At 39.6% G+C, this 27850-nt stretch overlaps 1 protein-coding gene across 2 annotated transcripts in view; it reads right to left on the bottom strand.

Annotated features, from left to right (window-relative positions):
- Window positions 1–140: 140 nt before the first annotated feature.
- TBC1D14 (TBC1 domain family member 14) overlaps window positions 141–27850 on the bottom strand; it is a 64616-nt gene continuing 36906 nt past the window's right edge. For both annotated transcript variants that reach the window (XM_084285885.1, XM_084285886.1), the window contains 10 exons: window positions 26026–26108; window positions 24212–24329; window positions 22533–22639; window positions 21529–21609; window positions 20169–20263; window positions 19074–19145; window positions 17562–17690; window positions 14431–14540; window positions 6305–6563; window positions 141–3381 (listed from right to left, as the gene is read on the bottom strand). In XM_084285885.1, coding sequence (XP_084142011.1) covers window positions 3316–3381; window positions 6305–6563; window positions 14431–14540; window positions 17562–17690; window positions 19074–19145; window positions 20169–20263; window positions 21529–21609; window positions 22533–22639; window positions 24212–24329; window positions 26026–26108 — 1120 coding nt within the window. In that variant the 3' untranslated portion in view covers window positions 141–3315. The remainder of the gene's footprint in view (window positions 3382–6304; window positions 6564–14430; window positions 14541–17561; window positions 17691–19073; window positions 19146–20168; window positions 20264–21528; window positions 21610–22532; window positions 22640–24211; window positions 24330–26025; window positions 26109–27850) is intronic.

Genomic DNA, 27850 nt, shown 5'->3' with positions numbered 1-27850 from the left:
GTGATTATGGAACAAAATAAACCATGTTTTCTTCTTTTAAAACAAAGAAAGTTTTAATTTCTGAATTACGCTGACAACAGGTGATTTAAGATAACTTTACATGACTTTATTTAATAAAACCATATATTTACAGTTGAAAAAGTTCCAGTTTGATACACGTATCTAAACAAAACATGTAACTACATAAAAACAATCTGAACATGATGTACAGGGGATGTATCAACAGTTCTCTACATGTCACTCTAGTTTTTGAAACATTCAAAAGAAGCTGTTATAAGGTACCTCTCCAAATAAAAGTCTGTACTGAACGAAATACGTTAATGGATTGATTGCGGATTGGAGTTGTGGAACGGCTTTACAATAAAGTGCAGGTTGTACAGAATTCCTAACCTGGTTGAAGTTTTGTTTGTTTTCTCTCACCTGCTGCATGTGCAGTGACAGTTGCAGCCTTCTGATGTATTGCAGCATTTTTATTTTTCCTTAAACCCATGAAGAACATAAAACAGTTTGCTTTGATGGGGACACCTGTTCAATGGGAGAAAATCTCATGCATCACGTTACAGATGCCCTCAGGCATCCAAACAATAAAATTAAGTTGTCAAAATCTTTTATGCAATCCCTGAATTTATTACAGAAACCCTCCTTAATAATCAAGAGATTTGGTATGCTGCAAGAAATTTAAAAAGCTCAGTGGCAAGTAATTCTAAGCCATTACAACTCAACTCTGTTTTTATCAAAATTCAAGCATTATTTTCAAATCAAGGTACTGACAAGTTGAAACAATTGCATCTTCAGGCAGGTGGTTTTTTTTTTTCAAATGCATTTTGTTTGAAAACAAACTGTGCAAAGCTCCTTATTGCATTGCTTTTCTTCATTAAAGAACATACCTTATATACACAAAGAAATCATTTAGAAAATATATACATCTTCTAAAAACAGAAAGATCAAATCACTGAACAAAATAATTACGTTTGCAAGTAACAAACAGTGCACAGGTGTTGCAGCAGGCCTTTTCCCACAACTATGCCCATTTCCACTCTTACATTCAACATGTTACTGAGAAGAAAAAAACGAGAACAGGCTGCAGATGGCTAAAACAGACCTACTGGCTCCAGAATATATTCTAATCAGACAAGCGAGCCATCCTTCGAGACTTGGTTTAAACGGAAATACACACCTAGTTACAGGGAGGACTTAAATCACAAAGCCAGTTACAGTACCACCTAAAAAACGTATGCTGCGGAAAGAGTTGTCTCTGTGTTTAATAAATCATTTAAAAGCATAGTGCAAATGTTGGGGATGTTAGGCCTCTCATACCCTTTGTGAAAAGGTGTATTTGTTGTAGTAAAAGTAGCAATAAAACCACTTACTGACCTTCCAGCTTTCTATTGCACGTCAAAGCAATGTACCATACAAGTACCGCTCATTAAAGGATCAGAGCTACACAAATTGTGGGAGAATTAACGGGCTTTCATATCAACATCCTGATGTCGGTTTTCAGTAAGCGATGGCCCAGAAGAAGCCTTTTGGAGAAATTCAGATGGCCAACAAAAAATACACACGTCTATTACACCAGGTACACGAAGTGGACAGGAAAAAAGGCCAATGAGGTAACAGACTTGCAAGCTGCACTTGCATTACATGTATTCCAAAGTGATAGGAGTCTTCAAACAGTTAACCAAGAAACCTTGCTTTCGCTCTTTTTTAACGTTACAGTCAAAGTACCACTCACAGAAAGAATGTTGTACTAAAGGAGAGTCTTTTGATTGCATCCCTTACAGTCTAGGTTGATTTGAGCAGTGTGCAACTATTATTCTCATGTTTTTATTCAGACAATGCCAAAATGCTCGGCATAAAACAGACTGAAAAGCACTGGGAAGCCTATGGCCACGTAGCTGGAGGAGCTAGTAATTCCCGGTGACAGTTAACACAAATATTGCTTCGGTTAGTTTCCCTTTTCAATAGTAGCCATTATTTATAAAACAGATTTTACACTATAAACATTCTTGTAAATCAGAGGCACTCATGATTTACAGTTCAACATTCATCTAAATGCAGAGGGAACCCAAGCGGAGTAACAACTGAGCATCTGCTGTTGGCTCTCTGTGACTTGCTCACTTCTACTCGAGGCTGGCTTCAACGCTAGGAAATGACAGCCTGTACCTGTCCCAACAGCATTTGTCTGACACGTTCCCCAATAAATTTCTACTCATTACCACATCAAGTTCAGCTCCATTTACGCTTTTCCACTACGGCAGCAGCAACCTCAAGAGATTCCCTGTAAGCTTTTCTTTTCAGCAGCAGTGTTGGCTTATCGAACTCCTCCCCTGTGCCCTTCCTTTTCGGTTTTGCCAGCGAGCAGAGCTGGGTTTCAAGTACCCATAAAAATTCCTTTCAACTACCTCTCATCTGCCCAGCCCACGGTTTTATCAGTTGGCCAAATGGCACAGGAGTAAGTAGCTGGTAGGCAGGAACACCCTGGAGCAGCACTGCCCAGAGGAGGGAGACATGGAAGCATACAGTTACTAGTATGTGCCCTCATGTTTCAACAGAGGCAAGACAGTACAATTGGGAAATAATGCCAGCTCCATGCTAGACCCACACCTGGTGAGTTTGGGATCTAGCTGGAAAAATGGAACGTTTTCCATGTGCATCCAGATTGGAACACGGATTTCCAAGGCATCTTGAAGAATAATTGGTTTTACACTGCTAGCATGACTTCTTTTCCAAGTTAACTTAACGTTTTTCCTTAAAGAATGGAATGTAGTTCTATGTCTACACGATCTCTTTGGTAAATGGGACCTACAGCCTATAAAAACAGAAGCATTTCTAAAGAAATGGTCCTTACATCGTTTAAGTATAAATTCCAGCACCAGTTATTTAAAACCCAGATCCAGCTCCTGTGAGGGGTATGGGAAACATCCTGCCTAACAACAAAACTAGGGAACAGCTTTCAAAGCAACCGACAGTGCTGAATGCCCGGTATTTTAAAATATCAGTGAAAAAAAGGAAAGAAACCTTAATGGTGCTTAGTTTTACTGCCCTCATCAGACACCTGATGTGTATCGCTGTCCACTGCAAACGCTCACTCTGCTAAAAGTTTAAGGCTAAGCCTAGGTTTCACTTACAAAGGTTTTAACCTCCCACCTCCTTTTTTTTTTCTCTCCTCTCTTCCTCTCTCCCCTTTAAGGCTATCCTACTACTGAAAAAGAACTGAAGTAACACTTTGATTTGCAGGCTCACACGTGTCAAAACACTATGCAATACTTTTGCCACTTTCCATCTTTTCCTCTGAGTTCCTGGAGGCAGCCGGAGTTAACGTTTGAGTGAAGGGCTTCCTTTTTCCATTTCCCGGTTATCCTTCTGCAGAGCAGCCAGTATCTAGACATTTCAGGGAATGAGAGAGAAAAAATGTATTAGGTTTACAAATAAATCCCTGTCCAAAGACTTTCTGATTTCATTACCCCTGAGCAATACTATTTTAGCTGTTAAATCTAGTTACAGGTTCTCAAAGCTGAGAACCTCTCTGCTGAAGACCATCCTTGTGCCATGGGAAATATGAATGGATTTAATGATGGTTCAATCTCTCCCCAACACACACACACACTCTTGAAGCCTGGATGTGGGATTTTTACCCAGACTACACAAGTGTACCACTACCAAAAGAAGCTGCCTGAGGGGAATTTATAAATTCTCAGGATAAATGAACTGTCTGAAACCACAGCAACTGGGCAGCCTGTTTGGAATTCCCATAGCACTGACTGGTGCTCGCCTAGAGCACGTTGCTGTCCCCACGTCTGCTTCTGTGATTTTCTGAAGCAAAAAATCACCATTTGCATTCAGATCGAAAACTTTTATTTCCTATTAGCCGATGCACAATTTTGTTAGCCCTCATGACTTGCAAACAGCACACTGCCACCAGTTCCTCGTGCTGCTCAAGCAGCATGAGCTCCCTGCCCTCTGGTTACTCCCCCCTGCAGCACAGCGGCAGCCCCAGGATCTGCCCGGGAACCGATGTACTTCAGGACATTTCCTCTCAAAGAACTGCAGCTACAGGCAAGCAACTCTGACCAATTTCAAACAAACTTCTGCATCGTCAGAATTAACAGCAAGTAGGTGTAAATCACTCAGAGCAATTCCATAACACTGCCTGCATTTCAAAGCAAAAGCATCCGAGCTGCTGCAACAGGTGTTCAACAGAGGCACGAACGGAGCTGCTGCTGGCGGGCTGTTTGACAGCTTCCAGAACTGGAGAGATTTCAGCAAGGTCCTGCTCAAAGATATTCTGAATAAATCAACAGCTACTCCATCAAATGAGCTTACTGAGACTTCGAAGTGCCATAGGAACAATGTTCTTCATGGAAAAAAAAACAAAACTTTTTAAGGAGTCTGAGAGTGAAACCAAAATACTGATCCAGAAAAGCATTTTACATAGACCTTAAGCCAGCTGACAGAAAGCTCGGATTCCTTAGTTATTTGGAAAACTTGATGGAGCTAAAATCAAAGCACAAATTCCAGAAACACTAAGCCAATAGCCTAAGCTGTTTCTCCACACCTGATGCCAAAGCCACGAGTATGACTGCTGCTCACAGTTCAGACTAAGGCTGTACTGGCACAAGAACCTGGAGATCCTTGTTGCAACTCCAGAAGAAAACCAGAACTTGCAGGCTTCCTGTTAACACCCACACTCCTTGTTACCAGACATGCCCTGGTCATCATTCAGCCGGTCTCCTTCAGTCTTTAGTTTCCTGATCACGCTGTTAGAATGACCAAAAGAAAATGGAGTGAGATGGAAAACACCACCAGCCTGTCTGACAAGGGAAGCAGGATTAATAAGCAGCCTGAAACATTTCAGATGAGGTCCTACAAATGTAATCTCTGGACAGCATCATCCCAGAACGTGACACGCAGGATACCAACACCAGAATAACCGGAGTACAGCAAGGTGCATGGTTCAGTGCTTTTTTGAGGTTCAAGTATACCTACTGCTGAGACCTGAGTCTGAATTTGACTTCCTAGCTCTACACACTCAAATACACTCCTAACAAAGCAGCAGCAGCTCAAGTTACGCTGCTTGTTTATGCAGGACAGTTACTGTAACCAAACGAGATGATGCTGAGATGGGGCAACCCCACTTTTTTAAGCTCAAAGAACATTTGGCATCCTCTGCAAACTAGTGCCCCTGGTCAGTCAGTCTGCCTAGAGTTTAACCCTGAAGTACAACATCCATCACATTCGACATTCGTTTTGCTAATTTGAAAAGTTATTTCCCTAAAAAAACAACAAAACAAAACAAAACAAAAAAACAGAAACCACAAATGGGTACTACAGCAAAGTATTTAACTTCTACCAAAATACGTGTAATCAAAAATAATTACCTAACCAGGGAGCACAGCAACTGCAGCCTCACCTCTCCAACACCCCGGGTGGGTGTGTGTTGCCACAGGCCCCAGCACTGCCCCACACTACTGCTCCGAGTCCACCTCTGCAGCCAAGTCACACCCTACCAAAAGCCTGTCCTAGAAAAGCAAAGTTCAGGCTTCTGAGTCCAAACTCATCCGGGTGAACTCTTAAGACCGAAAAAAGGTAAAAGGCCATCCCAGTCAGCTCCTACCCACTTCTGGCTTGGAAAACGATGGCTAGAGAGTGAAGAGGCTTTCCTGATAGAAAATTGCTCATTAATGGAATTAGCTGGTGAAGAAAGGCAGCTGGTGCAGGAGTCAACAAGGTAGGTAAGATGTCAGCCAATACCGACCCTACAGTGAGCCAGTTCACTTTGACATCTATTTGCTCCACAGTTCAGCAGCAGTTTTTCTTCAGTTTGCCACAGCAAGCAAAAACAATCTGGTAAATTCCAGTGTAGTCAGAATGAAGCTGATAAGAAGACTGAGGGCTTGCTAGGGCTAAATTATTTCTGAAGTCTTTGTCCTGTTGTGATGATCACCACTAAACCTTTAGTTATCACAGACTGAAAAGCACTGGCAGAAAACAGCTGAAAGCTGGTTACCTGGGGGTATTTGGCAGAATAAGACTCCTATCTCCCCATCTCTGCAAAGATCTGAAGCAGCAGTAGGCTGAGAATTTATTTGGTATGTGATGGTCATCCACACAGGACATGTTCAAAGAAAATGAACCATCTGAACCAGGAACAAAAACCTCAGGCAATCCACTCACCTGAACACACACTAAACACACAGAGCAAGCTATGCAGTCCCACCTACCCACAAAATCAAACACTAGGTGTAAAATGTTCTTCATGAGCACCATACATTCATCTGACAATCCAAGACAACATCCTCTTTACCTGAGCCCACTTTTTGTTTCTACTTTGCATCTGAATGGCAGCAATAGATGTAAAGAATTCTTCTGAAGGTAAGTCCTCTGGTAGCTTTGTTAAAAACTGAGCTATATGAATGAAGTCCATTTTGGTCAAAATATCTTCAAAAAGTTTTAATATTCCCAGGGCTGTACGAAATAAGAACTCTTCTCCATCGCGGCAGAACACGTCCCAGACACGACAAGCCAAGTCTAGTGGCAAAGATTTGCTGTACAACGTGAATATCCTGAAAAACAGAGCAAAATTTTCACAGTTACTGGACAAGAAAAACGTCTCAGATGCTCAGAAAAGTACAGACTGCTCACTAGCAAGTTTGACGCTTCTCAAACATGAATATCCCCTTTGTATTTCAGAATTACTTCTATTAGTTGCTGCATAGCAACACATGAAACAATACAAAATTGCACTACACAACAGTTACAGCATATCACCATCACCTGGGTTTCCAGGCCGCATTTTTCTCCACATATGCACTGCAGAACATTTTGCTGCACTCTCTAAAACTGCAAATAATTCCTTCTCCAGCAGAGGTCAGCAAAACCTCAGCTATAAATACAACCTTCCCTTACCTTTTAACACAAAATTTATTTTCAGGTACGCTCAATCTAACAGTACTTCTCTTGTGCTTAAGATTTCACATACACGTACCCATCCTCTCCTTTTTTATTTAAGAAATTCTGGTTTAAATAAAAAATACAATGGAATGGAGATGTAAGACTCACACGCACACACACACACACAATATAAATCAATTAATTTTCCGAGCAAATTCTAATCATCAAAGGTTTTCTGCAATATTTGCTTTTTACTACGTCAGATTATTTGAATGATGTCCCATCAAGTATAACGCTTCTCTGAATCGGCACACTTTAGGAAAATAGAAAAATTTTGTATTTTACAAGCAGCAATAAGAGAGTAAGCCATTTGCACAAATTCAGGTGACAGGTACATTGAAGGTTTAGCATCCTGCACTGTTTCACTTCATTCTGTTTTTACATTTCATAGCAATATTTTTTTATATCAAATGGAAATCGTGAAAATTCTGTTCTCCAAAAAAGCTGAATTAAGAAAGTGGTAGAGTCTAGACTGAAAAAAACCACAACCACCAATTACTCATATATATACACACACGCACACATATATATATGAACATGTATATATACACACATACAAACATTTGAATGTAGAAGAATAGCACGGTAACAGCTTCTCTGGGTTATTGGCTGAGCACATGCTGACTTACAGACTTTGTCTATACTTTCAGCATCTTTGTACAGTCACAACCCATATAAAAATGTCTCGCTGCAGAATACTTGCACAGCAGAATAACAACTTTTCGTCTATACACCCAGGCGCACAGGAAACAGCAATAGGTTTTCCATTTAAAAAGACCAGTGCAATAGGAAGCAATTCAGCTGAATACTTTCCTGGTCACCAAGTGGTAGGCAAACACTCAGCTAGCAGCTAGCTCTGCCTCAACATAAGCCAACAATGCCTCTATTTTTGCTCCGTTTTTATTCACAAAAGCTATTATTCTGTCATGATTCACACCTAACCTGAATAACCCATGTGTATTAAATCCGCAACTATGCAGAAAATTAACTGTCAGAAGAAATAGTCACATCTATTTATTAGAACACCGCTTTTTGTAGGAAAAGATTTACCCACATAAAAAAGCTGTCATGTCAAATAAGGTGTTTGACGCTGATCTCTTCATAATTTGCACGGAAGTGCAATTTGCAAGAAATTCATAAAGCAATTAACTTTCATTAATACCATCGTGGAATTAAATGCAGCAAGCCCTGCGGATGGAGATTGGGCCCCCTAGAATAAGCAACGACACAACAGCAGGAATCATTCCTGCTAAGAACGGATCCAGGATTTGCTCCCTTAAAACATTTCCTCCAGAAAGACATTTTTATTAGACATCCGAGCTACCGCTCTGAAAGCCAGCTGAAATTTATTGCAGCAATAAAGCAGCTGCAGCAGCTCTCAGCAGCGCTAGCACACCGCTTGCACATGATGCGCCTGCACGGACTGCAGGGTGATTTTCTGCCTGCTGCTCTCTTTCAACTCGCTGAAGTCCAAGATGCAGACAACGCAGTTAACAAGCACGGAGATGGCCAGTGTCAAAGAAACATAAACGCAGGGTTCTGGCTGCTATCTGTATGGAAGAGGGAAAAAATGAGTACTGAATAGATGCTCCTGCTGCTCCCGGCCTTGCTTATGATGAATGCATACTTTGAGGTAGACACATGAAATCCTGGCTAGTGTGCTGCTCGCAGGGAAAGCACATGACCATCATCTTACCAAGAAAGCATTGTTACCATGATCATCATAGGCTCTATTTTAAGCCCCTCTCCCCCCTTTTTTTTTTTAAATTAAAAAGTCTTCATGAGATACTGTTAGCAAGAGTGCTGAAGGCAGGTGTGCCAGATTTTGGATTGACAAATCAGGCACAACACCACCAGTGAAAACCAGATCCAATATATTCTCATCCTGCACATTGCTGTGCTCATCTTCAACAGCACAAAAATACTTCTTCAACTTCTGAGTCCATTTGTGGAAACTGCCAAACTAATTCAGCTTTTAAATTTACTCTTGGATCCTCTCTGCTTTATCCTGGCACACCACTTTTTACCTGTTACCTTTTTATCTATTTCCCCTACATCTGCTAGACAAAGACTACAGCTTCCTAAGAGTTGGTGCTTTCCTTCGTTGCACAGTGGCATTATAGACATCTACTATTATATAACGAGAACCGTTCTCGTTAGCATCTTTAGAGTTACTGGAGTAAGAGTGTTAAGTTGATTTAGTACAATTTTAAAATTACTGAAGTTGAAGAAATCAGAAGCATTTACTTTGCCCCTTTTAGGGGTAAGGAAAAGGTCACCATTACGTACCATGCTGAACTGACTGCAACAGAGCAACTTCATAAATTTGATTCCATTCTAAAATGCATCAGTACAAATACTGTGCTAGTTTCTGGGCAATTTCACCAAGTCAGAAGCACCCAAAAAGCCCTGTTCTCTTGCCTAGGTGTGCTACACGGCAATGCAGAGCTTCACCTGACTTCACTCTAACCCGCAGTGATGACATGAGGATCAGCGCACTGTAAATTCTGCTGAAGACTAATTTTTTGGAGTCTGTAACAACCCCAAATCAAGAAATTAGGAGGTCACGAGAAACCTTTGGACAGAATTTTCAAGGCTTCTGATCCATTTTTTCTTTGAAAAGGAAGCATGCACTTAAACTGTAATCTTGAGCTTTACTTTTTGGGGGTGAGCTGTTACTGGCATGACACAGATTACGTTTTTCCTGTTGTGACAGACAGCAAGCCTATAAATATTTCACTGGACGTGCTCACTACAAACATCCACACAAACAAAACGGCTGGGACCTTTATCATAGCAAGTACAGGGTGTCAACAGAAAGTTCGTGTTCGCAGAGCACAATCACAGTCAATGCAATATTAAAGAACCACTGGGTTAGCCAGCGGTACAAACAAAGCCCTGGGCTGTAATTATTGCCCAAATCATTTTTCTGAGTGGGAATGAAGAGGTATTTGTATATTAGCAGCAAGCCATAAATAGACCATGTGTGTCCTTTGTAAAGCCACATTCTGCTCTGCTCAGAAGAGCCTGTGGTCTATCAGCTGAGTGGCCAAAACCGGGCTATTCACACACTATTTCCTCTCTGTTTTGTGTGAACCTGACTGCACGTTGCTCTTTACAGCCCTTGCATACTCGATTCTCTTTATATTCTTCAAAAAAAAAAGTAAAAGCAAGTCTAGCTTTTGAATTTTGACTAGGAGAAACAGCAGTTGGAATTTGAGCCCAAAGCACATGGGTCCTTTTTGAAAGAGATGCCTTACTTGTGGCAGGTAGCCGCTGATAATCATTCTGCTGTACCTTTTAATTAAATTCTTATGCCCTTGACGTCCTGCTGTCATAGAAGGCAGTGAACTGGCAGGGGAGCTGCACTCCCTAAATCCCCTGCCAGCCCCAAGAAAGCCCAAAGCAGCATTACATCACTTGCGTAGTGTTGCTTTTTCCTTGGCACGTATCCCTCCAACAAATGATTTGGGCATAACAATTTCAGCGCCGTTCCCTGCGGCACCGGCTACGCGGAGGAGCACAAAGGAGCCCAGTCGATCCCACTGCAATCGCAGGAGGTTTCCCAGCAACTGGGCTGCGCGGCGCTGGCTACTGGAGTCCCCCCAGAGCTGGCACCAGCTGAGATTTGCTGCACACATGCCTGCACAGTAACCATGCCAGCCACCGGAATAGCCGCAGGCGTCCCTCTGGAGCTCAGAGCAAACATGCATTTAAATAAAAGTGATGTTGTCAGGGCAAGGCTGCTTCTCTGAGATTTTTACCCACAACCAGGAGGTCTGTCTGTCTGGGAGAATTCACTGGGCGTGGAGTTGCACAAGCAAGGCTTCCCCGTATTCTTCCTCGAATGAAACATAACTGAAATTTCTTTCTTTCCACAAACAGCTTTGTTTTTCACAGAGTACTATCAATATTACAGCAAATTCCCTGTCAAACCGGCAGTCACTCAGGAGCCACAGGCAACATTAGAAGCAAAATTTTAAAAAGTCCTTTGCTTTAATACTTACTCACTTGCAAAGACAGTGACCATTTTCCCCATTTTCCCTTACATCTTTCCTATATTACTTCCTGGCTAGTTCCCTACTAACTATAATGGAGGGACAGCAGAGATAAATTCCAATTCTCATTAATTTCCAGCAGCTATTAAAAAGATCTAAATCTGCTTCCTATGGGATCAAAGGATTTTCAAAGGATAGGGTATATATATTCAGACATATTTATAGGTATAAATACATACATACACATACACACATGCATTTAAATATCATACCAAAATCTCACACAGCTGAACACCAACCCCACTGCCTAACAAGACTAAAGACATGGTTGGACAAGCTGACTAGCTCAAGACAAATGTGCAGAAATTTAGTATAGGACTGGACAGGACTACTCTAAGTAGTCCTCATTCCTGAGGTTTAATATTGTTTCAACATCTTTCCTCTTGTCATTGGATATACCAACCCCTGCCCTCTTCCTTTCCTTCTATCCTATTCCAGCATTTTTCTGGCATTTTCCTGCTGTGCAGTAAAGAAATCCAGTTCAGTTTATATTCTCAGCCTTCAGTCATAGAAAACGTTCTGATAGCATTTATAGATGCTGGGAGAAATGAGCCTATCCATCACACTCCTCCTCACTCCCCTACTCACGTTGCATTAAAATGTAATCCCAGTGTAACAGCAAAGTCAAACAAAACCCATGCAACAGTACGCTCTGTGCAAGAGGCATGTGCACATGAAAGGAACTCAAAGGCAGCAGGAAGCCTGTATGGATGAACAAGGAGCTCCTGACAAAAGCATACAAAAAGAATAAGGAGGGGAAGATGTCGCCGGAGGAATACAGAGACACTGTCTGAGCACGCACAGAAGAGATTAGGAAGACCAAAGCCCAGCTGGAGTTAAACCTGGCTGTGGCTGTTAAGGACAACTAGAAGGGCTCTATACAGGTACATCAGCTGAAAAAAAGATTAGGGAAAACACGGGCCTGCTGCTAACAGGACAGGGAAGCTGGTGAAGTGGGACATGCAGAAGGCTGCCTTCACCTCAGTCTCTACTGAGAAGACTTGCCTTCAGGAATCCCGGGTCCTTCAGAGCAGTGGGAAAGTCTGGAGCAAGGAAACTCTACCCTGGGCAGAGGGGGTTCGGTTTAGAACACTTAAACAAACTGGGCACACACATGGGCCCTGGTGAGAAATCCGTGAGTGCCAAGGAAGCTGTCTGGTGTCATTGTGAGGCCGCCCTCAATGATACTTAAAAAGATCACGGTGACTTGGAGAGGTTCCTGAGGACTAGGCGACCTTATCAAGGGCAAAAAGATGATTGGGAGAAGTCAGTATGGATTTCTGAAGGCAAAATACTGCCTGAAAAACCTGACAGGCTTCTATGATGAGATGACTGGCTTGGTAGATGAGGAGTGGATACTGTTCATCTCGATTCTAGCATGATTTTCACCACTGTCTCCCATAAAATCCTGACTGATGAACTGATGAAGTATGGACTAGGTAAATGAAGAGTGAGATGGACTCAAAATTGGCTGAACTGCCAAGCTCAGAAAGTTATTAATCAGTGGCACAAACTAAAATTTCAAGCCAGAACACTGCTACAGTACTCCGGGGTTTGATACTCAGCCAATACTTTCACGTAATTTAATTACAGACATAGATGATGGGTCAGACTCCACGCTCAGCAAGTTTGCAGGTGGTACAAAACTGGGAATGGTGGTTAATCCACTGCTCTAGAGGAACACACTGGAGAAATGAGAGAAATGAGCTGAGTCTCATGAAATGAGAAATGAGTTTTGTGAAGTTTGACAAAGGGAAATGCCAAATCTTGCAGCTGGGCAGGAAAAAAAAAAAAAAAAAAAGCCCAGGCACTAAAATGCATGTGAAGCCAACAGGCTGCAAAGCAGCTTTGAAGAAAAGGACCTGGAGATCCTGGCGGACAAGAAGTTAAGCATGAGCTGGTAACGTGCCTTGGGGACACACAATGCCAACCCCCGGGGCTGCAGCAGGAACAGCACTGCCAGCAGGCCAACGCAGGCGACCTCTCCTCTCTTGTCAGCACTGGTGAGGCCAGCTCAAGGCTTCTCAACACAAGGGACACAGACACGCTGGCACAAGTCCAGCTTGCCACAAATGTCATTAAAGGCTCGGAGCATCTGATAAACGGGGAGAGGCTGAGAGAGCTGGGTCTGTTCAGCCGTGAAGGGAGATGGCTTGCAAGGTGTAAAAATATTCAACAGGAGGGAGTAAAGAAGATTGAGACAGACTCTTCACAGTCACATCCTGTTAAAGGGCAAGAGCCAATAGGCACAAATTGAGACCAAGGAAGTTCTATTTAAACATGAGAAAAGAAAAACTTCACTGTGACAGTGGTTAACACTGGAACAGGTTGCCCGAGTCTCCATCCTTGAATATATTCAAAACCCTAGTAGCCAAGGTCCTGAGTAACCTCCTATAGCTGACGCTGCTTTCAGCACTGGGTTCGGACCAGGTGATCTCAGGCACTCCACGATACTGAGAAAGCTCACCTAGTGAAACTTCGAGCTGTGCAACTGGACAGAACAACTCCAAAGGGATTTCTGTTCAATGGATCAGAAACATGATCAGTGCTAACAACAAGCTCTGAAAGATCACAGGGACATTGAGAGCTTGGTTCTGACAGAAATGGATTAACAGTCAAAAACATTTTCTGAAATATCAACTTATCAATCTCAGAAAAAAAAAAAAAAACTGCTGCTACTGGGAATTTTGTCTTTTACTGAAAGTATTTAGTCAAACACTTGACAACAGAAGAAGCTGTCAACAATTTAAAGGCAAGCCAGTTTGCACAAAAAAAGATTTCATATCTTCCTGAAATTGACAACAAACTATTGCTTGCTGAGAAGAGACATTTTAGCTGCCTCCAAACCCAAGCCTGATAGGCACAAATGCAAATACTCAATTTGGAGTACCTAATATCACGATGAAATTTGACAGGTCTGCAAATAAGACCTGTGTCTTTTTCATCTGTAAGGCTGTAATTACAATAGAGCTAAAAAGAAGAGGAATTTCACCAAATTCCTTGTCTACTGAGTGGAATAGCTGTAGTAATTAAAACCAATCTGTGCTGGGACCCTCTAAAGAGGATGTGAGACCACTGAACATACAAGTAGAATGCTTCCCAAGAGTCATTGCTGATCCTTCCAAAAGCCTAGGTGCTTGTTTTCTTTGCAACTTACAGCCCTGGGAGGTGTCCCTGCCCACGGCAGGGGGATGAAATTGGGTGGGCTTTAAGGTCCCTTCCAACCCAAACCATTCTCTGATTCTATGATTCTGTAAGTCTGTGGGAATGATGTGGATTGACAAATTCTGAACACAAGCTAAAGCTTTTATCTTAACAACAGAATACTGCAACAGCCCAAACCACGCCAGCTTATGTCAAGAATAAGACATGGAGCTATAAGCTAGTATGCATATTAGTAATTATACTGTCAATGTCTTACCAGTCAATAAGATAGATATCTGGAGTTAAGTTATTTTTTTTGAAGTGAGCAAATAGCTTTGGCAGATTTTCTTCAAAGAATACCTCAAATGCAGCAAAGTAAGTCAACATCTGCAAAAACAGGGAGAAAAAACAGTTAGCTCTATAATTAATAGACTTCAATATATTATCTGTTGTTGGATTCATGTTCTTCAAAAGAAAAATCATGTGAATTACATGATGGAATACAGAGCTAAACATTTGCGCAACAGACAGCATCTGCAAACACACAGTTTAACATCCATTCTATATTTTGTTCTCACATTAAACAATATCATTATTGTTGTGGGTCTTGGCCAGCTTCCTTTGGAAAGAAAAATAGCATCAGGAGAGAAGTTATTTGCTGATTACTCAAAATAATTATGATAACAGAATGGTGCTTTATGTTTGTGGCAGTAACCTAATGTTACACTGAATAACATCCAAGACCCAATGGATTACAAAATTAAATACAAAACTGAAATAATGTAATAGCCCATAGCAAGAGTGATGAGTCCATTTGGCTCCAATCATAAATCATATTCTAATACCAAAGCTTCAATTGTATAACACGTTTTAAAAATGAGATAATAGTTATTTTTACTGTAAAGAGACAGAGAAAGTTCACACAGAAAAGCTGAAGATCAGGACAAAGCACTTATGCAAGAGAAACAGACTCCAACCCCCATCTGATACCTTATCCCCTTAACTGTACTGGTTTTAGCATGAAAACTAGAATGTTATTTTTAATATTTGAATATTTGGATAAAATAGAGATAAAAAGAGGGCATGGAAAAAAAAAAAAAAAAAAGCTTTCCTATCCTATCCAACTAAGAATTAAAAACAAAAGTCTTTTTTAACTTTTCCACCCTAATCCTCTTACTATTGCAGGAAGAAAAGTTTAACAAAGTCCTTGAATGACTCAGTATTTTTAATTACAATCTCTTGTAAATAAAGAATGCAATAAAGAATGGTTGTGGTATCTTTGAAGTACAAGTTGTACCAGCATGCTTTTCCCCAACACACCATGACAGTAAAAGGGAAGCCTTTTGTGTGAAACCCTTTAAAAGGATGACAGATGCTTACCTGCTTTTTGATAGCCTTACAGAAATGTTTTCCTGTTTCATCTGAATGTAGTGACAAATTCTAGACTACCTTCGTTAATAGCAGCACATAAAAAAATGACTCTCAAGCCAATCTGAGATGGGCAGGCTACGGAAATAGCTGTACCAAGTTAGGTAAAATCTCTAAACCACCTGTTAGCCAGAAAAAGTTTCACAGTAAACAGGAAAATAGAAACCTAGAAATCCACTTTAGAGAACTCTACAACTGAAAACTTCCCAATATGTATTTTTAAATACACGAAGTCCAAGCATCATGTGAGATTCGTAGGCATAAATAAGGAAGCAGGTAATGCAAGACAGTCCTACTTCCAAAATGTTCTGTTTACAAGCCAACACCACAGTAAAAAGAAGTCCTACTAAAGGATATCAGAAGTACATTAAAGCAGGGATTTTTACACGTAACTGCCACAATCACATCTGTTGATAGAAATGAAGGCAGCTCAATTAGAAATGCAGTAAAGGTTCAGGTATTTATCTTGATCAAATCAACATACAATAAGACATTTACTTAGTAGTAATTAAAAAAATCCAGTTGGAATAAAAATTTAACCAAGAAAATAAATCAAGTAAAATCAGAATAAATTTCTGTGATTTCCAAAAGCACCTCTTAAATAAAATAGAAAAAGTAAAACCAACATAAGACAAATTAGCATTTGAGTATTAAACTGTAAAACTGACAAAAAAGTTCAGCATACACAACAGATCTGAAGATTAACCACAGGAAGACAAAAACATCTCACTTTGTCTCACCACTAGGTACAAAGTTTTCCTTGGGGTGTGAATCATGGCTTTGCAATTTCACAGTATGTTAATACTCCTCCGTGTAGCACCACCTCTCCTGTTCTGCAAGCATTCTTCTATCACGTAGCCTCTGCTTGCCTAAGCTAACAAAACCAAAGGGCACTATCCAAGGGGAAACTAGAAACACCATTACAGCTAATAAACATCTTATTCTAGAAAATTTAATTCTGAAACCAGCTTCAAAAGATCTGCATTTACACACTGCATGAGTGAGCATGTCCTCCTTTTTCAAACAGTAGTTATGGAGATGATTGATACAGCTTGTAGCAGTGCTGTCTGAGCTGTTGTACATCTCCCACAGGCATTTACAACTGATGAGACCCAGAAGCTGTAACAAGGAATTACACGTGTTTTTCCAGCAGAAAATTACAATAGGATCTCTAGTGTCCCACTGTTTAACCAATGCAAGTGATCACTGTTGATGTTATCCATTCTCCTGCTTTATTTCTCCCATTTAAACCCTTGAGAAAGCTGACCCTATTTTTATAGCATTAATGGGTGACTAAGTGAAAAGGAAATACAGAATGGCATAATTTTTTTGAAAAACACTTCAAAAATAAATTAAAAATGTATTTCAGGAGATGAGTCTTACTTTGCTGTGGTACACAAGTAGCCCAGTATGCATGCTAACAAAGAATTTCAGACAACAGAGTGTGAATGAGGCACCCAACTTTCACTAAAAACTGGGGAGGACAGGGCTGTCTGCTCATCTGATTTCCCCCATGCCATCTAGAAAACATAACTGCTACAGAGTAAAGAGATGGAAAATCCAGCTCTTTTGGGAGCCTATTTAAGCAATGTGTTAGTTTGGGATAAAAAGCACCTTCAAACCACTGTTAAAACTATTAAGCTGTTTTCGGCTTTCATCTACAGTGCTCAAATTCAAGAACACCTACAACAATATTCTCATGACTATTCTCTGAGCATCATAAAATACTCAGCAGCTGAACAACTTCATTCACCTGCCTGTTCAAAAGCTTGGTGGGGAGTTTTTAATTCCAGTTTGGTTTGTTTGTTTGTTGAGGAGGGGGTATATGTGTGCCTCTGCTATTTAAAAAACAAAAAATGATCAAGCATGTTGCCTTAAAATAAATTCAGACATTTTCCAGGCTACTGAGCTCATGTTTTGTTTTGTTTTGTTTTTCAACATATCCACAGTATGTAGACTACAGTTTTATTGCATACTTACAAGGCCATGGTCCACACGGAAAAATGCCATCTGACAGGGTTTATTTAAAAGGTTAGAAAAAGCAATGAAGGCATCTGCAGTATCCAAGTTCAAGATCAATACTGCTGCTATGAATGACATGCCCTGTACCTGAAGAAAGAAAAAGCATCACAATTCAACAAGAACTGTATTCTTTCAAGAACACTGCCCCATTTTGTCGTTGCAATCACTACTGTTTAACACACTCACTGAGCTATTGAATTTTCAAAACTTTCAGAAAGGGAGGAATTTTTAACCTGCATAACCACTTGGTATTGAATGCTGAGAGCACTGAAGCTAACGATCCCCGCGTTGCCTCCTTTCAGAGACTCCAAGTAAAATTCCTAAAAAAGGCCAGGATGACATCACTCTCAACTATGCAGAATGAAGCCCTTTCTGAAGATCTGAATGAAGATTTTTTTTTCTGGTCCCTCTTCTCATAGGAATGGGGCATATATGTCTTGATCTCTGAAAAGCTGTACTAGGACACTAGAGACTACCCATGTTTCTTTTTCAATCAGTAACCTGGTAGATTTGGAGAGCTGCAATGGCTCATTTGACAACCAGCAGCATTTTAAATTAAGTGTGTGTTTCATTTACCATAAACTCATGATATTGTTACATTTTTCCACAAGCTTATTATGGAATTGGCACAGAACCGAGGCAAAACTCACCCACCCTAAGGGTGTAGTGCTGCCATCACCGGGTCACATGGACCGAGGTGTGACAGTCCTTCCTGCAAACCTGAGGAACGAGCTCCTTCCTAACACAACAACAGGTTCCACGCCAAATGAAGCACACCACCTCATCTGCTCTTCTTCTAGTTTCCAGGCAGTCACGTTCAGATGTTGCCAAGTAGCCAGTGCTACTCACAGAACAGGAATGGTATTTTTCTACATTTGCCTTCTATAAAACAATAGCTCCCAAATAAACGAGCTCTTAAACACATCCCTGCTCTGTAGTTTTCTGTTGTTGTTGTTTTGTTTTTTTCTCCCCCAGACTAAATAAAGTATCTGAAATCCACTTGGTCCTTTCATAATCACTACTTTGAATACTTTGAGGAAGCTCGTGTGGCTGTGATGGATGCTGCTTTACAGACAGTTCCAGAAGCTCATAACCCTAAGGCACAGAAATGCGTATCAAGAGGAGTAAGAAACACAATTCAACAGAACAGCCTCAGTAACACTGCCATTAAGAACAGTGTGTACTTCAAAGGACCAATTTAACTACATCTTCTCTTTCAACACCAATTTTCAAGCACTAAAGATATGTACTTTTGAGCTTTCCAATGACTTAACCTATTAAAAAGTTTAAATTTAGCAGCAGAACCATTATATATGACACACACCTCCCAAGCATGTATTGGCATATAAGCACACAGAAACCCCATAATTATTCACAGAATAATTTAATGCTGGTCTACAGCTGATTAACACACTCTTCCCTCCTCCTTGTTCTCCCTCCTCACCCCACATGAAAAAATGATTCACTTACATAGCCTACATCAGGTCTGTAACAAGTATAGGCTCCTAAAATACTGTGCAACGTGTCATGGTAAGGACCCCCCTGTAATTAAACAAAAACAAGACAATATGTCTAAGTATGTAACAAACATGTTCAAAACCCTTCAGTGCTACAGACAGTATCTATTACTTTCAATTAAAGATGCGCTGTTTCCCTCTAGAGCTCTGAACACCCCCATCTCCTTCAAAAAAAATCTTTAGCTTTACGTTACAGATGCATACAGTTCATTCAATCCATCAGTTACGCATTATATTCTTCTACAAGAGGCATGTAAGCCTAAGAGACTCAGTATAGCTTAGTAGCTTTTTGACAATTGTGCCAAGAAGGCAGAGCACTAATGAGAACTACTTCATTGTCTATTAGACTAGAGGCAGAATGCAATCATGAAGAGAATGGTGAAAACAACAATATGCTCTAACATACACACACAGATTGTATCCAGCATGACATCTATAGCCAGAAATAATTTTATGTTGTAGACTATTAACAGCTGCCATATCTTACACGAAGTATGATAACTGGCTGAGAATTTCCAAAGGGAGAAGTTTTCAACCCAAAAATGCTGATTCATCAAAATCTAAACTTTTTAATAAGCATGCTGAAATTTGTGTATAGAAAGACAAAATATTTGCTTAAAATGCGTAATTAAAGCACACCAAAAACACACAAATTACATTGGCCTTTCATGGAACAACAGCAAAAAAAGGGTGACCAAATTTTGCTTGCTTGAGCTGTGTTCTCTCTCGCTTACCATTTATTTGCAACCTAACAGTGTTGGTTCACTGACTAGGAAATACTAACCTGTATCACCTAGACAGAAACCAGTGTGAACTTAATTAGATGAATCAAGACATAATGATAAGCCAGCAGATTGCTTTTTCCTTCCTCCCAATGAGTACCTTAGAGTTAGTCTCTTCTAAACTTCCAAAAGCTCTAGGAACTTGTTCTCTCAAGAGGTCTGTTCCTTCAGATTTGATCACAGTGGGCTGTTTCAACCCAGGGATGAACAAGATTTTGTAAACTTAATTTCTCTGAGTATTCATGATAAAAGTTAACATTACTTACCTGCTGGAATATACAGAGATTAGGAAACGTTCTTGAGATATCCAGTTTTATTAACTCCAAACTTGCTTCTCTGTCAGCTGCAGAAAATCCAGCATCTACAAAAGCCAAAATTACAGCATTTATTACATAGGTCACTGCACGCTATTCTCCCCCCACACCATATTATAAAGCAAGGAGGGAAAAGAGAAAGAGACAAGGCAATACATGCCAGGGATGTCACTTGTATCCTTTGACATATCAAAAGACATATGCAAGCCTGTTGACCTACGACCCTTAGCCTTCAAAGAGGCTTCCTAATGCTTCCTGAAGTAGATGCCTCTGTGGGTAGGTCATGATGGGCAGAAGATCTACAGGGATCTATAGGATGGATGTCAGCTATCTTTATTACTATCAGCTCTCTTTCCAAAATCACGTTTATTTACTCTTCGTATGTGTTGTTAAAGTTAATGTCACCACAATACACTCTAACTGAAATGGATCTCACACAAAGTAAATTTCTAAAGCATTAGAGATCCAAAAGTTTCATTTCTACTTTGGCTGTCCTGGTTAAATATGTTAAGGAGCTACCTACTGCTACACAATGAAGAATCAAAAAAACAAACAATTGTTACTTGCAAATAGTATTAGCATATAACAATCAGGATAACAATGAGGATATACATCCCAGAAAATAAAGTGCAAGATAAAGCTGGAAATGTACTAGATGTTGTTGCACTTAAGATGCAGGAAACCAAATCTCAAGAGAACAAAGCAGGGGGGTTCCAATTAAAAACATTTTTTTTCTGTTGATAAATACCAGTTCTCCTTTTTCTGCTCAGAGTGTAATTACTCACCAAAGGCAAATTTCAAGCATCTACATATACAGTTTAACACTCACTCAAAAAATACAACTCTTTTAATCAATTAGTAAATCTCAAACCACTTCATGTGCAAAAATAAATTGCTGCTCTCTGAAACATGCCCCAGAGACAGACTCCAAGATGCACTATGGGACCAAACTGTAACTTTCCACTGCTATTTGAGTTTCAATTCCAAAACTGCAGATGCAGCAAAATATTTTAGTGTTGCAATCCAATTTATAAGCCCCCAAACCTTCCTAGTTTTCCTACAAATTAATATCTGTAATACCAGAACTGTATCTGGAGATAGTTTTTAAAGAAAAATGAACAAGTTTGATGTATTAAGAATACAGCTCATTTTGCTTCCACAAAAAGCTTTCTTTTATTTTTTTTTTTCCAGACTCATCTTTATAGATGAATTTTTTTGTTGTTTAAAATCTGTTATTTACGGAACAATTTTACCAAGTCTTGTATTTTGTAACACAGCATAAATTATTAAATTATTAAAACGAAAAACATACCTTCACATTCTACTTCAGCCGTTCCTGTGCTAAGTGATCGCCATTTTTCTTTGGCACGAGCCAGGCAAATATCATACAGTTCTGGAAAAAGAAAACCAGAAAACCAAAGCTGCTATTTGCATACATGCATGCCCACTGTTGGGTTCTAACCACTTACCATACGTGGTACCATATGTAACCATACGAGCAATGTTGCTGCAGTCATTACAACCAGCAGTACCTCTAACACACTAATTGAATTTTTAAGTAGATTATGGTTCTGAAAGACTTGTTCCACTGACCTGTAATTTACGAGCTAGAGGAAAGTAAAGGCAATCTAGGCACCAATTACGTTCTGTGTTCAAGCACTTACAGAGCTCTGACATTCAAAGTTACAGTCTGAATGGATAACTAGGATAAGCCTAGCAAATTCAATGCAGGAACTAAAGCTACGGTAACTAAAACAAACACAGAAAAGCAGCACAATACAGCAAGAGGACAGGCAGTCCACAGCATTTCCATATTATAATTAATTGGAAGCAAATGGAATTAATTGCTCTTTCAGACCTGTTTTCCTGTAGTCCAAAGCAGCACGCTATTTGTTTTCACAAACATACACATGAACAAAAGCACAGATTTTCCCAGAGGTTTTTTAATCTCACACAAGCCTAACATCTTGATCTAATTCAAGAGAATGCATAGTCATAGCCATTACAAAATGAACAGCAATCCTAAATTAGGAAAAAAAAATCTTGAGTCATTAATTCCAACCATCTCCACCTAACATCAAAGCAAAACACAGAGATGGTAATGATCATAAGCAATTCACAGCAGCAGCCCTATGACAACTAGGAGATTAAAAGATACAGTATTTTTGAACAAACCATGTAAAAGCACCACCAATAAAACCTAATTAACTAATACCTCATGCTCAGAAATCACGTTCTGATACCTCATAGTAAATACAAGACTATCCCCTTGTTATTTCCCTTGACAGCACAAAGTGGTCAAAACAACAGTCTCACCATGGGTGATGTTTAACTCGTTGCCAATTGCCAAGCTCCAGACTTTGCCTCTCACGCTCGGTGGAATGCCCTGCCACCACAACTCTCGAACTTTACGGGAACAACACCTGTTTAAAAGAAAACATATACTTCTAAGAAATATTTCATTGTCAGATGAATCATCAATGCGCCCTCCTAGCATGGCTGAAGGGATACAGACCAAAATGAACATCAGTGGGCCAAAAAGTCAAACAAGATCCTCGTGTATCGATTCTTTAGGACTATTTTGCTTTGAACTGTAAAGGAAAGCTTCATTCCTTCCAAGTCAATGACTTATTTTGACAGGAGCACTACAGCCACAGTAACTGCAATCTGCCACCAACACGATCAAGCCAGAATCAGAAGGGACAGAAATGAGCGAAAAAGGTATCCACACCTCTGCCACTGCATAGCCTTAAGTCTGGAGAGGCCTAAAGCTCCATGTAAAGGTAAATACAGAAACAAGTTACAGAGGTCTATCCTCTCCCCTCACTCATCACACCCTTGTGCAAATGAGACATGCAGTTTTCTATCTGGCTGTGCAGCTTTAACCCGCCAGCAAAACATAACAAGATGCAACAGTAGGAGGGAGCATGAGAGGCATTTTAGCAGAACACAGGCTAGGGCTGACATTTTCCAATCTGAGAAGGTCAAAGGAGGAAAAGGTTATCACTGAAGTACCAATTAAAGTTTCTGGGAGTGACAAAGAACACAGTAACCCTTTTACCTAAATGCAGACTCTGAATTAAAAGGTAAAGTGTGGAATACACTGGGAAATTTCTGTATTTGTAAACTGGTAACAGGAAAAGGTGTGCTTAGTTTTACAATAAAAACAAGCATCTTCAAACAGCAAATAGATGGGCTTTTAATCTACAGTTTCCTTACAGGGAATCTACTGTTTCAGTTCGATTGAATTTTCCAATGATTTCCATCAATACTTTTAACACGTTCTCAGGACAACTGAATCCCACGATCAAGCAAACTGCAGTTATAAAAGACACGGAGTTTTCAGTTGTTAGGCTGGTTTTTCTCACGTGGGATGGGGGGGGGTTGTTGTTGCTTTTGTCTTTTCTTTTTTTTTTTTTTTTTTTTTGAAATGACTAGCAAAATAGCAAAATCCATGAAAAACCTGGGGAGTGAAGGTAACTTTCCAATTGCATGTGCTGTGTCTTAGTAGAAAATCTTTCAGTAATCAATTTTTTTCAGTAACTTTTTCACTACTCTTCTTTTCCATCACTTGATTATCTCTGTAGGTATGCCACTAATTAGAGGCTTAATAGTACCGTACACATACTTCAATCCACATCTGATACTGAAACATCAAGCTCAAGTAGTCAAGGAAAGCTCATTTCTGATAAACCCATGGCGTTTAAGCATTACACTTTCTGCTCTTACATTTTCTACCACAGACCACTTCTCAGTGTGTCAGTTTCTGAATACTCTCAACCTCCATTAAAGACAAGTAATTGCAATTAATTAGAACTGCATTGCTTTTAGCCACCTTATCAAAATAAGGCAGCTGATGTTGTTCATTTTCTTTGTAGTTGCCCAAAGGTGACTTTCAAACAAAAGCTTCCGACTCTATTTACAATTATACAACTTCTTTCCACGACACAGACTTGACAGCTTTAATTAAAACTCAGTATAACATACTGTCTTACATAGTTTCCCAGTTGGGCAAGATTTCATTGTTCCAAGTTAAAACAGCATTGCCTATGCTGTCCTCCAGCTTACAGCGCTCCTCCAGTTGTTTCTTTCTCTTCTGGGCTTCTTTAAGCTCTGCGGGAAAACAATTTCCTTTTCAATTTAATAAAGCCAGGAAACAAATAATTCAGAGTTAGCTACACGGGACTACATTGCCATGTACAATCACCTGATATACACGCAAATTTACAGCAGACTGTTCTGATTCTAAAACTTTAACATATGGTTTATCTTGGTGTCCTACATCACAGATCTACATACTGGAAACTTTCAGAATAAGACCGTACATTTTTCATGTTCAGTTTAAATGCATTTTATATTTTTCTATTCCCATTCAGTATTTCTTCCTGAATCATCAGTTACTGTTTTTTTCCCACAAGCAAATTTGTTAGACAAGCAATTTAACAAATGCAGGCAGGCGCTCTTTATAGCATCACAGTGGAAATACAGAATGTGTGCACGTGCACACACCATCAACAATATGGGAAAGTACTGACGTGGCAAGGAAAACTAACGGAAGAACACCATGTACCAAGGTCTTTAGAAAAAACACATACAACCCGATGGGTCCACTTTAAAGCCCAACAGAAGCTGTGCCTGGACCACGCTAACCGTCTCCCAGTACGTTCAGCTTTGATACCAGCTCTTTTTAAGTCTGTCTAAATGGGGGCTTGCATTTTTCTCTGTATGAGAACAACGCTTCCACACTTTGATTTGCTGACCTCTACACAACACATCACTCTGCCAAGTTGTTCATCTGAGGAGTGGCCATAGGGAAAATGTTTTACTGGGTATTTATATGGGCAGAATGACGTACTCCCATCCAGTAAAGACAGCACAGAGGCTTGGCCCAATGCCTAACCTGAGCATTACTCCATTTTTTTTTCCAAATCATCTATCATATATGCAACAAAAGAACAGATAATCTCCTTTGGGCTACTAACCATTATATGGATATACTGACATGGGAGTCACACAACAGAAGAGGATGAATTTCCCTGGTAGATCTATGATGTTCAAATGGCCTATTTTTATTAAAATGTCAACTGCAGAAAGCAAGGAAGTTTTAAGTTCCTATCATCTTCCCTCCGTTTCATATGGCTCAGGGGTTTGGCCGGCTGCAAAAAAAATATTTCCAGAAGCTCTCCCTGGACACACAACTTCCAGGAGTTCCAATTTCCCATTATTGCAATGCTTGGTTTTATTAGAAAACTCAGATGGTCAAAAATACCTGCAGGAAACCACTACTGTCAGCTCCACCTGATGTGCACAGTACAATGTTACTTAGACACTTCTGTAAACAATGACAGATAAGAACCTTAGGAAGGTTGTAAATCTGAAGTGGGAGACAGAATATCAAATAAAATAAAGACATTTCCTATCTGCAAAATGTATGTAATTACATACTACAGCCTCAACAAACTGTTCCTGACACGAAACTATCAAAGATTTTTAGTTCTCTAAAAAAATCTACTCTTAATTTGACTGATAGGCTAATTCAATATATTAGTATTTTTTTAAACCTAAAGACAGATGCTACGCAATTATTTCAGTTAGAAATTCTTAAAAAAAATAATTCTTTCCTGGTAGGTTCTTGGAATGTTTTTCAGATGAAGGAGGGGCTTTTTGATGAAACTACTTTTATCCTTCCCTCTTCCCTGGATTGATTTTCTCTCATGTTACAGAAAAACTGAATGACACAAGTGTATTTCAGGTTTAGAAAAACCCCTCAACTTCATTGTTCTCCTCTGAAGACAAGAAATTCCATCACCTCTTTTTTTTGCTTGAACCACCATTTCTTCGTACTGTTGTCTGTGTTTCTGAGCTTCTTCTGCTGGTTTTGCTGGGAGGTTCCTTAAATTAATAAAAAAAACAGCATTTAAAGTTGGCATGCCTGTCTAAAGATAATTCTAGACACTTCTAATAGAAAGGCATAATGCTGCCTCATGTCAAAATATTTGATCAAAAAGTAGTCCAACAGATTCTTGGAAATATCTTTTTTGCCAGAGTCAGCAGAAGAAAAGGAAAGAACACTGACCAGCTATGACTGACTCCTTTTATACACAAAATATGCTGACTAATTTCCTTTTGTTTGGTAATTTCAGCATTTTTATTATTAAACCAACTGAGCCCACAGACTAATCTTCATAAATAAAGGGAAAACAGTCGTATCAAGCTGGTGGTTTTATTTTTAAATTGATCTCTACAGATAAAAGCAGAAAACTTTATTCACTCACTGTGTACCTCGCTTAAGAACTACATCCATAATTTTCTTTACTCATGCAGTAATCAATTGCCACACCAGCTTCCTTTTCCTCCCTGATCTCAGAGACCCCATTTTTTTTCCGGAAGGTTTAGCTCCTCGCCCTCACTTGTACAGCAGTAAGCGGAGCTGGAGTCATTCCATATAATCTCCATTTCTTAATGACATTGTCATATATGTGAGATGATGTATCTGTTAAGATTCCGTTAAGATGCAACCTTTTCCAGTTAAAGCTAGAGAGACCATATAATATTAACCGATTTTTTCCCTGGAAGTTTTACCTAAACCCTACAGGTGAGTAGGAAACCAGGAGCAGCTATTTTGCAAAATATCTTGCTGCATTTCTTTTGGAAATCTTAAGTTTTCTTTTGTTGCAGAAGATCAACAATAAATTACTTAATCCTAACAGGTTTGAAAAAAATAATAAAAAAAAACATAAACTAAGCAAACAATTCAGAAAGATAATTTATTATTTTTTTTTTTAGACAGATTCATTAGAGGACATGACTGTTGCTCAGAACAGTTTCCCCCACTAGACAAAAGAACGATGATTCAACTGTCTAGAATCTTTTAAAACTTTTTTGCTAGAAGCTCCTCAGCTTAACAACACTAGGGAAAAAACACAGAATCTGAATGCTGTCCTGTCACGTAGCATTAATTCAGTCTAGCTGAACGCTGTATGTCTCAAAGCATCGCACATAGAGAATGATTTTAAGAGACAGGTTTTAAATAAAACAAGTAAGCTAGTACATATTGTTTCCAGCTGTACACAAGAAAACCTGCTATAACAAATAATCACTTAGGTTGTTCTAGATGTTCCAAGAAGTCTTGGCATGTAGCCTACCAGCCAAAAAAGGTCTTAAATGACCCTACACTAAACTAGTTTGATATGAGCATTCTTCATACACATTTGTTGATGAAAGCAAAAATTGGTACAAAAAACTGGCATAGCACAGTTCTTTCTAACAATGCACAGCAATGTTAAAAATGCAGACAACATGTCTGGAAAAATGTGTATCGTTCATGAATTGTCTAAATATGACTGAACTTGTGAAATTTAGTAAACCATGGTAAACTAATCTTCTGGGGTTTGGTCTGCAAAGACAAGAATCTCTTTGCAGTAACAGCAGCAAACAACTTCTCAGGTACTTGACAACCTTTATAACATGATGCTGATCCCACTGCAGAACAATCATTATATTCTTTCATTATTTATGCGGGTTTGGTCTTTCTCTGTGCAAACAGGACACCATATCCTTCCTTCTAAATTTCTTTAGCATATACCAGCTTCATTTTTATCTTTATGTTCTCTCAGGGAAAAGAAAAATCCCTT

Source organism: Netta rufina, assembly GCF_964035555.1.
Source record: "Netta rufina genome assembly, chromosome: 4".
NCBI lineage: Eukaryota > Metazoa > Chordata > Aves > Anseriformes > Anatidae > Netta > Netta rufina.
Note: the sequence above shows the minus strand (reverse complement) of the source record. Positions and strands in the feature narration are given on the sequence as shown.